A 12,694-nucleotide genomic window follows, 5' to 3' on the forward strand; every position below is an offset into this window, starting at 1 on the left:
TCACCTTAGACCGAGACCCCCTGCTGTCAGGGTGTGCCATCTACCAATGCTCTTGAATGTCTAAGATGAGGGTATTTCCTCTGCTTATAATGGAAAGAATAACCCTTGAATGAGCTTCCAAGGAGAACCTGGCTTAATACCCTAAATGCCCTTTAGTTAGGATTTCTGCCACCATCACAGAAAAGAATGAATATGCTGATATTATTCTTCATTAGGGCACTTTTTAGAACACTGACGTTGGTCCACTCTGATGCTTAGGATTTAAAAAAAAAAAAAAAAGAAAAAAAGAAAGAATATGGCCAAATGTAATCCCAGTCTGGATTGAAATAAACTCCAAAGATGGGATGGGTATCATGGCTGCCAATGGAAAATGAAAGAGAAAATGGGAAAAAATATTAGATGCAATAGGAACAGGTGAAATAAGGTACATGGGACAAAGCTGGGAAATGGAGAGAGTGATATTAAGAAATGAGGTAGAGAGTTAAAGAACGAGGCAACTTGAGAGGAGGGTGCAGGGGGCAGAGAAGAGGCACAGGAAGAAGCTGCAGCCTTGGTGGCAGGTACAGCAGCTGAAGGGAGCAGGGTCGGGGTGGGGAAGGTGGGTGGGAAAGAAGGAAGAGAAAGCGGGAGGGAGGGAGGGAGAATGTGTGTGTATACCAGAGGGTTGATTTATGTCACAGATATGGGCATCCTGGCAAAAGAAACACAATGCTGTTGCCTTTGAGAATAACGATGAGCATCTCCATAAAACAGCTGGATTTAAAATCCCTCTAGAGAAAACAAGTTCGGGCTGCTGGCTAGGGAGCTTGGGAGGAGGGCGTGGGATGGAGGAGGGGAGGACCCAGGTCATGAAAGAAATAGGGCTTCCCTGGTGGCGCAGTGGTTGAGAGTCCGCCTGCCGATGCAGGGGACACGGGTTCGTGCCCCGGTCCGGGAAGATCCCACGTGCCGCGGAGCGGCTGGGCCCGTGAACCATGGCCGCTGGGCCTGCGCGTCCGGAGCCTGTGCTCCGCAACGGGAGAGGCCACAACAGTGAGAGGCCCGCGTACCGCAAAAAAAAAAAAAAGAAATGACGGCCATCGTCTAGGGAGAGGGCTGCAGCCTCTCTGTCCAGACAAAGGACTGTCTTCACAGACACACCCTGCATTGGTTGGGGACCAGACAGTGGAACAGGCCAGGCCAGGGCTGAAGGTCCAAGGCCATGGTGACTGAGCCTTGGACTCTTAAGGCCAAGGCTCTTGCACCTGCCCTGTGGGGTTCCTACTCCAAATGCTTCCTTCAGTTGACTCGAAGGAGACTGGGCTGTTGGACACTTTGTGTGATTTACTGACAACTAAAAGGTGACTGCTGAAACCTATCTGGCAATCTCAGGTGTCGAGTGAATTGAATATGGGGATAAATGTGGCTTTTTGGTGACTTTTATTCTGCCCGCCATTCAGGCATTGTCATGGGAAGAACTGAAAACTGAAAACCAGTCTGTTGAGATGAGCTTGCCCTTAAGTTTTCAGGAAAATAAACTATTACCACTCCCTCCATATATAGATATATATTTTTTACATACTCATGGATTCTTTATGTGTACTGAGATAATAGCCAGAGGGGAGGGTGGAACTGCTGTGCCTAAACTGAGTCCATGTTACTTGTGGCTATGAATGGAGTTACTGTTAGACTGGAATGTGAGCTAAAAGGGGCGATATTTTATTCACTCAAATGGGGCCATTTTGTTGTAATATGGAATGTTGGAGAATGATGTTACAGGAATGCACATCCATATTTATGAGACTTTTCTCCTATGGTGTGGAAATTCCAAGCACATCATATTCTGCAGCTCTCACACTGCCAGTTTAGATTTCCCCAGACTTTTCACAGCCATCCTTCAGACCATGTCTGTAAGAACAAGGCAGAAGAAGAATAAAGTTGCTGTCCTCTTGAGCGAACTACGTATACTCCCATAGTTAAAATGAATTTAAAAGAACAAGCAAAATCAAAAGCTCACAGATTTAAGGACGTTCGCTCTGTGCAGAAGTGGCTAAGAGCAGCTATTTATTCTTTGTGTCCGACAGCTGCATGAGGTGCCCAAGTCCTCAAAGGTAAGACACTTTGGCATTTTAAAGTGCAATCCAGCTCAGCAGGAGATAGCAGCTACTGAATATGGAGGTTTTCCCTCCTGAGCTAAACAGTCCGTGGACTAATAGACTAAGCATTTTCTGACAAAGATCTGGTATAATTCTAAAAAATCACTTGCAGGCTTAGACTGTGATGTTCCTGAGTCTTATCATCGATAGGTGCATACATACTTCACAGCCTGGTTTGATCTGAAATAAACAGCCACCTCCCTATCTGTGCTCTGGGCAACTGTAGGGAACATCAAGGTCATTGTGGTCCAAATGCAGTGAAGTGCAAAGCTTACAAAGCCACTCTGTGCTATAGGAGGTGAACAGTGATTTTGTATAAATGGCAGATCTTAATAACTGGAGGGGCCCTTCAGATCATCCATCACGTGCATCCTCTTATTTTTCAGATAGGGCACATGAAGGTCAGAGAGGTTAAATGACCTGCTCCAAGGCCGCACAGCTAGGTGGTGGCAGAGGCCTGGCAGGGGCTTTTTATTTCACCCACTGGCCATAGAACAACTGACTGTTATGGATAGGGTCCTCAAAAAGGACACCACTGTTGTTTCTGTCCCTGTAACTGTCCTATATATTAAAATCTGTTCTCACTCTGCACATGAATTATTTTTATACTCAGGGGAAAAAAGTAATTTTTCTTTTAAAGGTTCAGTTGCTTGCCACAGAAACTTTGGCAGGTGGTAGATTCACTTTGTTCAGAAAAGACGTTCAGAAAAGAGTAGGCTTATTTATGCTGTATTCAGTCATTCTGTACTCAGCATCAGCAGACAGATACTAACCATCACGGGTGCAACATAGGACAGTTCTGGCTGAGAAGACTACGTGTGGACACTAGGGGGCAACCTTTCCAAGTGCAGTCATTACAGGCGTGGCTCCGGTTTCCAAGGACTAGGAAATTTCTTAAGCCAGAGAAAAATGGCATTTTTTTTTTTTAATGACATTCCAGTAGAAATCTCATTTCAAAAGAATGTCTTAATAATGGTGGCAAATCAGCTTGCTAGGACATTTACTGTCAAATAGGTGTTAGCCATTACTTCTCTCTTTTTAAAATAAACATACACACATACACAAAGACAATTTCAGACATAAAAAACATACATGCCTCTGACGTAACTAAACACCCTCATTCCATGCTGGAGTCTACGAGGGGGCAGTCTTTTATGCTGCTTACTAAGCATCAATACCAGCATAACGTTTTTATGGAAAAATGCAAAGCATTCATGCAAGTTAATAAAGTTAACTACTATTTCTACGACTTACCAGGAACACACTGCTTAGTCGACTGAAAAATAAAGCACAGTCTTTTGGGGGTGATACAGTTATATCTTATGTCACTCCAAAAATCACATTTGCTATGATAATGGTCCCCATTTCCCTCTTCGAAGAGCAAAAGTCTCTTATTTTATTGTTTAAAAACATAACTTTAGAGCTGTAAGGAAGCTTGTGAATCCATGCAGCAGAAGCAAAATTAGGCAGACCTTGTATGAGTAGATAATGTCCAAAGGAGAGCACTTAAATTAGACAGCTATTCTGGTTTACTCACATTTCTTCTCCTGTTTTAACAGAATTGTTGCTTCAGGGAAGTTAGTTGTTTTACATTTTATTAGTTATGAGATCAGATGCTTTAAACTTATGGCTTACATCATTAAGACAAACAACTGGCATTCACATATTTCTATTGAGTTTCTGTATTTTCAATACTGAGGAATTATCTATTTTTTACAACTCCAAACCCACTTCTTGGAGTGGCAGTGGCAGGTGGTGTGACATTACAAAGCTGATACCATTTAAGATGACAGACTATTATCGAATTTTTAAAGAACTCCTTGAAAGCCCTTGTAAAATACAGTTGTTTTGTAGACTGAAACCTGTAAGTCATTCCCCTTAGAAAGGGAGTATTATGAGGGTTCATTACTTCGTAGCAATAATACTCCAGGAAATAAAAGACTTCAAGAAGGAAAGGTAAGGAGGAAGGGGATCAAGGTTTTCTTTGGCCGTCACACCCTTCCCCCTTCTCCAGCTTATGAAAAGAGACAACTTACTTTTTCTTCTGAGTCTATAAAACGTGTAGCAGTGCAATCAGCAAGAACCAAGAACGGGGGAGCTAGTTAGGAAAGCTGAACTTTGAAGGAAGTGCCTAGGTTAGTTCTGAGGGCAGGACTATGGCCTTGGGCAGTGGTGTGGTAGTTACAAAGATCTAGGCAAGTTTGGGTGTGGTTTTAGGGTGTTGGGAAAGGCTATTTCCCACCTCACCATATGCTATATTCAGCTGAGCGTGTGTGGAATATGTAACCAAACAGAGATCACAAAATACATAGCTAATAACCAGTAGAAACAAGAATATTTCAAGAAAATAGAAAAATCTGAGTGTCAGTAGCTATACAAGCCAGCTGTCCCCTTTATTTTTTATGTTTTTGCTGGTTCATTCACTCATTCATTTATTGGTTCATTCGTTGTTGTAGACTTAGATGGAAACCAGCAGACTAGAGCCCCCTGTTCATAGTCTGCATTGCCTCCAACCACCCCCAGCTCAGAGAAGTGTTTGCTTAGGCACTTCTGTCGGGTGAGTGAATTCTACTGAGCACTCGGGCAAACCTACTTGGTCAGATCCCAGGGGTCTTTGCTCCCCTTGCTTTTCCTGGATTTCCCGTTATTTCAATCTCATTTAGTAAAAAATTATTTTATTATATTTTCATTCTTAAGGAGTTACCATCTGAGTCAATTTTATGTAGGAAAACTGCCCAACTCTGCAGTGTGAACAGGAGCAAAGCTGAAGAGCTTTATAGCACCCCTCTGAGACAGGGTGGCTCAGGGCAGCCAGATTTACAAACACAACAGAATAATAAAGAGTCTCACCATTCACTGTCCAAGTATGGAGACTTGGAAAGGGAACACTTGCTGTGCATACCCTCAGCTGACAGTCAACCCTGTGCTCAGGGATTATGGCCAACACTTAATGGTTAGGAGCTCTTTCCTCTCACCCAAGTTCTGCAGCCTCTCTAGGGTACTTGTCCTCATTAAGTCCAGTTAAAAATGAGGGAACAACTTGAGAGAAAAGGAGAGGGGGTGTTATGTAGGTGGGTACAACGGTGATAGTGAACCTCTCACAGGTGGACAGAGGCTTCCAGAAAACGGAGTGAGGTTTGAGAAAGCAAACATTCTCCCCAAGAGCTAACCCCTGGACCTCCCAATCCACTACTCAAGGCCAAGTTAGGAACTTTCCCCACTTCCCTCCATAGCTGGGCCCCTTCCCTATGGCTCTGACCTTCCAATCTCAAGCTGTCTTACCTGAAGAGTTTTGACTTTGCCCAGGATGTTGTCCTGTGACATTGCTTGAACTGTCTGCTCACTTTCTGCTCCCCCATCAGGGATAAAAATACTGTCATGGGAAAACGCCCGGGTTCCCACAGAATAGTTGAAGGACCTGGAATGCAAATCATGTGCTTCATTTTATTAGGATGATAAGATTCCTTTTGGCAATTCAATTTCCTTTTCTTCCGGATTTAGGGGACTCCACCCACATCCCCTGTCTCATTCAGAAAGCACTTCCAGCATGGTGTCCTTTTCTGTGAGAGGTCAGCCAAGTAGCTGGGGAGACAGAAGGGTCCCACTGGAATAAGGGAGCATGTCTCCAACACAACAACGTTTCAGAGCCACTCAGTGGGAGAACTCAGACCGCTACTTGTTTGTAGAGAACCCAGGACAGAAGGCACTTCAGAAATGTTAACTGTAGGAGCCTTTCTCCTGATGAGCTGTCACTATCAGTTTTAGCCCAGTAAAGTCTTGTCAACAAGTACTTTTTAAGTAACATGCAGATCTAGAAGTAAGAGGCAAGAGTTTCTTTCTTTCAGATTGCAATCAGATTGGAAGAAAGATATATACATCTAAAACAAAGACTTGATGAGGACTGGAATTGCTATAGGGATGACAGGAATAAAGAGCCTCTCTGTCGAGACTCTAGGAATTCAGAGAAGAGGAGGAGAAATGTGTGTTAAGGAGATTCTAATGGGTGTCATGCATTGGGCAGCTTATAGGTGGTAGGTACCCAACAATAAACACTTTTCAGTTGAAAGGTTGGACTTCAAAGGAGTCTGGACGTCAAGGAAATCTGGACTTCTACCTGACTGTGAGGTATAGGCTGGGTGAACTGCAGGAAGAGGAAGCAGCAGACACCAACTGTTCCTTACTTGATCTTGGAAATTAAGTTACCTCTGGGAAGGAACACACAGGGGCAGAATCACACACTCCCCATAAGGCAAGACAGGCACATTTCCATGATGCCAGGCACACAGGCAGCTCTCTCAGGGGTGAGAGAGCCCCACTTCTCCCTCTCCCCTCCCCAGAAAGGGGTTTCACCTGGAGGTTTTATCAGTGACCTAGGGCAAGAAAGAAGAGGCAGTACTGGGGGAAATGGGCCTCCAGCTGTACCTCTGAACTGAATTACAGAAATGCAGCAGGCAGGGTCCTGACCAAGTTTAGACCTACTTGGAAAGACTGAGTACCAAATTTTTTCATCAAATTTGCCAAATTACGAGCAGCATGGTAACAAAGCATATGAGGTTTAGAAACAGAAGACTCGGATGTGAGCCTCCTGGCTATGTGATCTTCGGCAATAATAAGATATATATATTAACATTTATTTATTTATTTTTGGCTGTGTTGGGTCTTCGTTGCTGCACGCGGGCTTTCTCTAGTTGCCGGGAGCGGGGGCTACTCTTCGTTGTGGTGCGCAGGCTTCTCATTGCGGTGGCTTCTCTTGTTGCAGAGCATGGGCTCTAGGTGCGCGGGCTTCAGTAGTTGCGGCACACGGGCTCAGTAGTTGTGGCTCACAGGCTCTAGAGCACAGGCTCAGTAGTTGTGGCGCACGGGCTTAGTTGCTCCGCGGCATGTGGGATCTTCCCAGACCAGGGATCGAACCCGTGTCCCCCTGCATTGGCAGGCAGATTCTTAACTACTGCACCACCAGGGAAGCCCCCGGCAATCATAATAATAACCACCAATCCCTACTTTGATGAAAACACTGTGCTGAGAGTTTTACTTTCATTATCTCATCACCAATATTTTGTGGCAAATAAAACTTAGGGAGTAAATAACCTTATTTAAAGTCGCCTAAATAGAAGTTGTAGCATAAGAAACAATTCAGATCTGCTGAATACTATCCCAGGCCAGGCAGCTGAAGTGTTTTAAAGTGGTGGAAGGTCTCTAGTATTCCTTCCCATGAGTGAGATGGGGTTTGGGCGGATCAGTGGGAGAGGAAGACAGGATGCCAATGCCATGTGGGCTGGAATATGGGAGGGCTGGAGACACTAAATAGCTGGAATAATGGGTAAGCCTTCGGCTAAATAGCACAAGGCACTATATAGCAGCAACCCACTTTATGAAATATGAGGCATTGTTTTAGGATATGAATATGAATATGAAAAGGAAATTAAATGTACCACTATCTCCCTGTCCTCAGAGACTCTGTGACCTATGCTACAAATGAACTTCCAAGTTCACCTGAAGATGCTATGAAATAAACTTTCCGTTCAAAGTTATGGATCAAACCTTTTAATATTGTGTCTAAACTTTTCTCTCAGATCCCTGGCTATGATTCAGATGAAAGAGGTAACTGACTTCATTTTCTACACAGTGTTTTTACAAATGGCTTATATACGCACGCAGGCTCTCAAATATTCTTATAAACACATATATGGACAAGTCCACTTTAGATGCTTCAGAAATGCTTACTAATGTCTCACAGTTGTATGTACATTATACACCAGAGCTAGGCCAAGTTCCCCTCCAGTTTCCAAGTCAGTCTTTTGACTGATTCATGAAATTTAACTCTCTGCTCTAATTCTTTTTTCCAGGAAGGCTAAGAACTGACAGTTTCCTGCTCTTCTGTGTTGCCCCAAATATTCCTTGTTGCCAACCAGGATTTAATGTCCCCACATTCCCCACTTCCAGATGACCTTCTGAAAAATAGAGAAAATGAATTAGTAATAATAGTGGTAGTCACAGTGGTAACATTAATACTGGCTAAATGTTACTGGGCACTTGCTATGTCCCCTCCATGTGTGCTAACTTCTTTAATATAACACCTAAATCCTTGTGATATATAATATTTAAACCTTATGTGGAAGGCACTATTATTAAGCCTATTTATAGATGAGGAAACTGACGCTTAAAGACAATGAGTGACTTGCCATAAATTGAATGACTGTATACGTGTGAACCTGTTTCTGGACTGTGTTCTACGGGTCTATTTGTCTGTTTTTACAGCAGTAATACCACACTGTCTTACTTACTATAGCTTTTTAATGAGTCTTGATATCTAGCAGTTTATGTTCTCCAGCTTTTTTTTTTCCAGATGGCTACTCTTGTCTCTGCATTTCTACATAAACTCACACACACACACACACACAGACTGTAATGCACTCCTAGGATTACTTTTGTGATGACATTGGATCTATAGATAAACTTTGGGATACCTGACATCTTTACAATAGTCAATCTTTTAATCCATGAACACTGGATATTCCTTCATTTATGAATATTTAGATCCTCTTTACTTACTCTCAATAATGTTTTGTAGTTCTCTGTATAGAGGTCTTTTACATATTTTGATAGATTTATTCCTACATATTTGATGTTTCTAAATCTACTGTAAATGGTATAGGCTAAAATTTTTATTTTTCTAATTGTTTATTGGCAGAATATTAAAGTATCACTTGGTTATTGATTACTGATGTTATAACAAGGCTTAGCTAAATTTATTTGTTAATCATAATAATATGACTGTTGATTCTTTTAGATTTTCTATGTATACAATCATGTTATCTATGACAAAAGAGTTTTATTTGTTCATTTTCAATTTCCTTCTCTCCTTCCTCCCTTCCTTCCTTTCTCCTTTCCTTCCATACTGCAATTAGCTAGGATCTTCATATGAATTTAAACAGAAGTGGTAATGGTGGACTTTGTCATATTCCCAAACTGAGCAAAAAAGTATTCAATATTTTACCTTAAGTTATGATGTTAGCTATAGAATTTCTATAGATGCACTTATATTACTGCTTCTTTGAAAAGACAAGCAGTCTGTCTCTTATAGCTGAGTTTAAGATTTTTCTTTGTCTTTGGTTTTCTCAGTTTTAGTCTGTTGTGGCTAGGTGTGAATTTCTTCTAATTTATCTAGCTTAGGGTACATAATACTCCTTAAACCTGTGGCTTGGTGTCTTTCATCAGTTTGGGAAAATTATCAGCCATTATTTCTTCAAATACTGCTTCTGCCCCGTTTTTCTCTATTCTCCCTCTGATTCTCCAATGTTAGACCTTTTCAACATGAGCCACATGTCTTTCATGCTCTTTTCTGTATCTGTTGTTCTTTTTACTCAATATGATTCAGTCTGGATTTTACTACTGACCTAGCTTTTAGCTCATTAATCCTCTCTTTAGTGGTGTCCAGTCTGTTGTTAAAACTACCTACTGAGTTCTTACTATCAGTAGCATTTTTCAAATCAAGAATTTCCAACCAAATGTAAAATCGATAGCTCATGGGAAGCAGCCGCACACGGAGATCAGCTCCGTGCTCTGTGACCACCTAGAGGGGTGGGATAGGGAGGGTGGGAGGGAGACGCAAGAGGTAGGGGATATGGGGATATATGTATATGTATAGCTGATTCACTTTGTGATACAGCAGAAACTAACACACCACTGTAAAGCAATTATACTCCAATAAAGATGTTAAGAAAAAAAAAGAATTTCCATATGATCCTTTTTAACAGATTCTAGTTCTCTAGTGAAATTATCCACCTTGTCAACTATTTTGTTGAATATATTAACCACAATTGTTTAAAAGGCTCTGTCTGAAACTGCAATATCTTAGCCCCCTTTGGGTCTATTTCTATTATCTTGTTTTCCTCACAGTGTGATTCTTAACTGCCTGGTAATTTTTTAATTGAATTCTGCACATAATGCACAAAAAACTGTAGAGGCTGGGTTCTCTCCTTTCAGAGAGGACTTGCTCGCTCCTCTAGCAAGCAGCAAAGGAACAAAAATACCTCAATCCAATCAGAAACCAAGCTGATCTTGGCTGGTTAGCAATCTTTGTCAGGCTCAGACTACCTCTGCTTCATCCCCACTTGTAGGGTACAGGCCTCCTGGAGTCTTAACTAAGAATCTGTGTTATTTCCTAAGGCCCTTCTCCTTGGTGGATTCTCAAACTCCAGTTTTTGTCTTTCCAGCACCATAGACTGCCCTGTTTTTCAGCCTGCATTCCTGTGCAGCTGTATCAACAGATTCCTCAAAAGGAAAACTGTTGCCTAGATTTAGGTTCATTCTGGGCTTCTCTTCTCTTGGGGGGAACTTAGTCCCTCAAGTCCTGGCTGTCATGGTAGCCTCAAACTCTAATTTTTGTGTTCCCAGCTCCATGAGATTGCCTACAGCTCTGCTGCCTTCTCCTCCTCTTGGCAGCTACCCTGAGCCTTTTTGGTCTCTTGACCTGCACCTGAGAGTCAACTAATGCCAACAGGAGAGAAGCAATATGCAGAAAGTTGGTCTCAACTCAGTGGGCCTCCCTTCTCTCCAGGATCTCACTGCTCAAGTCTGGTGCCTTAGCAGCAATCTGACACCTTCAAACAGATGTCTCTGTTTTAATATTTTATATGTATTTCCAGTTGTTCTTGGTGGGAGTACCGATTTGCTACAAGCTACTTCATCATAGTCAGAAGTGAAAGTAACTAAAAATGTTTTGATATTTATTAAGTCTCTACACATGACAGAACCTACTTTTTGATAAGGCCATTGTTCTTAAGAGGACTACTTTTCAAAGTGATAAAAAACATTTGTACCTTTTTCTTCCTATATTTGGTTTTTGTCCCTTTTTAAAGCTCTGAGAAGAAACAGTGCAGGAGAATGGTCATTGGTTTATTAGTTACACTAATGAACACTCTCTTCTAAATAATTCAGTTTACATAATGCAAGTTAACATTACATCCTTGGCACTTTGTGTAACTTTAGATCTTTGGTAATCATGGTTACCAATGTCGGCTCCAAACAACTCTACAATGTAGATTATTTCCTTTTCTCTGAAGAGGAAGCTGAGACAAAGAGTGGGTAAGAATGTTGCCCAAAGTTCCAGATTTTGAGGCAGGGTTGGAATGGAAACTGAATAGCCCACGTGTGGCGAACTCAGCTTGAAATTATGTTCTAATGAACAAAGAGTTTGGTGGGAATCTTTGTCCTTAACCAGCTGGGAACTATAAACTACATGATTAGGAGATGGAGGGGCAATTTACTACAACTTGTACCTTAGCCGAGTTCATCTGGACTTCTTTACTCTTGACACTTAAAGATCTTTCACAAGTGATTGCACAGTAGGCCAATTCTCCCCCCTTCCATTTATTATGAGTGGGTCAAGAGGCGAGGGGCCTCTGAGCCTCAGTGCCGCAACTTACCCTCAGACTATCTGCTCAGATGGAAGAAATGGGACTTGCTGTGTGGGAACCTTTTCTTGTGATGCTTAGAACACGGAGTAGCCTCTTGATCGATTGTGAGATATATAAAGACCTCTAAAATCCCCCAGATTTTTAACTTGTAACTGAAGGATTGTCAATACAGTCATTTAACAGACATCTTAATGTAAACAAGATCTGAGGTCAAATGTCAAGCACATGTGGGAAAAGCAAACTCTAGAAGGAGAGGAAAAGAGGCCCACTTGGGAAATTTGGAACAACATTGGGCTCCGAGGAACAGTTTTCATAAGCTTAGAGAAGAATCGCAGAGCCATGACTTACAGACACCAGAAAAATGGTCCATTAGGACTTAGAGGTCCAAAGAGCAGAAGTTCCTGGGGCCTTTATGCAAAGAAAGGTTTTGTTGTTGTTGTCATTGATGATATTGTTATAGGCAGAGAGGTTGGGATTCTAAACATCTAATCAGAGGCTTCTAATCAGCCCAGGGAGGCCAGCTTTTCATCTTCTCCTCAACTCTTCACTGACTTCCCTGGTTATCTTTCCAAAGGCAGAGATGGTAGAACAACCTGAGGCTACTCTTTGGGCTTTAACAATCACTTTTAATAACTGTCTATCTAACTCCAATACTACACTCTCTTCTACCCACGGTGTCTCCAGCTACTTGGCTATCCCACTGTCTCTGCAAACTCAACATGAACAAAACCAAACTCATCAAGCATTTCCCACAAAACTCCAATCTTTCCTATTTCTGTGTTACTATCATCCCTCAGCTTCTGTGCTATATTATTTTGTAAGTAAGGTCAGACCCAGGTTAGGGGAAAGGTATTGTGCAAAAGACCTTAGTGAGTAACAACTATTTGTCCTTTCACAGGCAGAAATCCTTCAAAAACAATACAGAAATCAATGAGTAGGACTGCAAATCCTGAGCTCCCAGACCCATTTTAGGCCTGCACTGGACTCTGCCTGCCACACTCCTCCACGACTGTGCTTGGAAGCCCGGAGAGCTGCTCGTCACATCTCTAGTGGGTCTCTAATGGAAATGAGCACCAAGAGAGGGAGCTGCGAATCCAGGGCAGCGGCAGCTCTGGCAGATGGCAGCCCTGGCACAGCCAG

General features: G+C 42.2%; 1 protein-coding gene across 4 annotated transcripts in view; it reads right to left on the reverse strand.

Moving 5' to 3' along the window:
* CRACD (capping protein inhibiting regulator of actin dynamics) overlaps positions 1 to 12,694 on the reverse strand; it is a 317,185-nt gene that overhangs the window by 73,257 nt on the left and 231,234 nt on the right. For 3 of the 4 annotated variants that reach the window (XM_081227031.1, XM_081227033.1, XM_081227030.1), the window contains exon 3: positions 5,418 to 5,553. The exons of the other annotated variant lie outside the window; for it this stretch is intronic. In XM_081227031.1, coding sequence (XP_081083157.1) covers positions 5,418 to 5,459 — 42 coding nt within the window. In that variant the 5' untranslated portion in view covers positions 5,460 to 5,553. The remainder of the gene's footprint in view (positions 1 to 5,417; positions 5,554 to 12,694) is intronic. 4 annotated transcript variants of the gene reach the window in all.

Source organism: Mesoplodon bidens (genome assembly GCF_964165515.1).
Source record: "Mesoplodon bidens genome assembly, chromosome: 1".
Lineage (NCBI taxonomy): Eukaryota > Metazoa > Chordata > Mammalia > Artiodactyla > Ziphiidae > Mesoplodon > Mesoplodon bidens.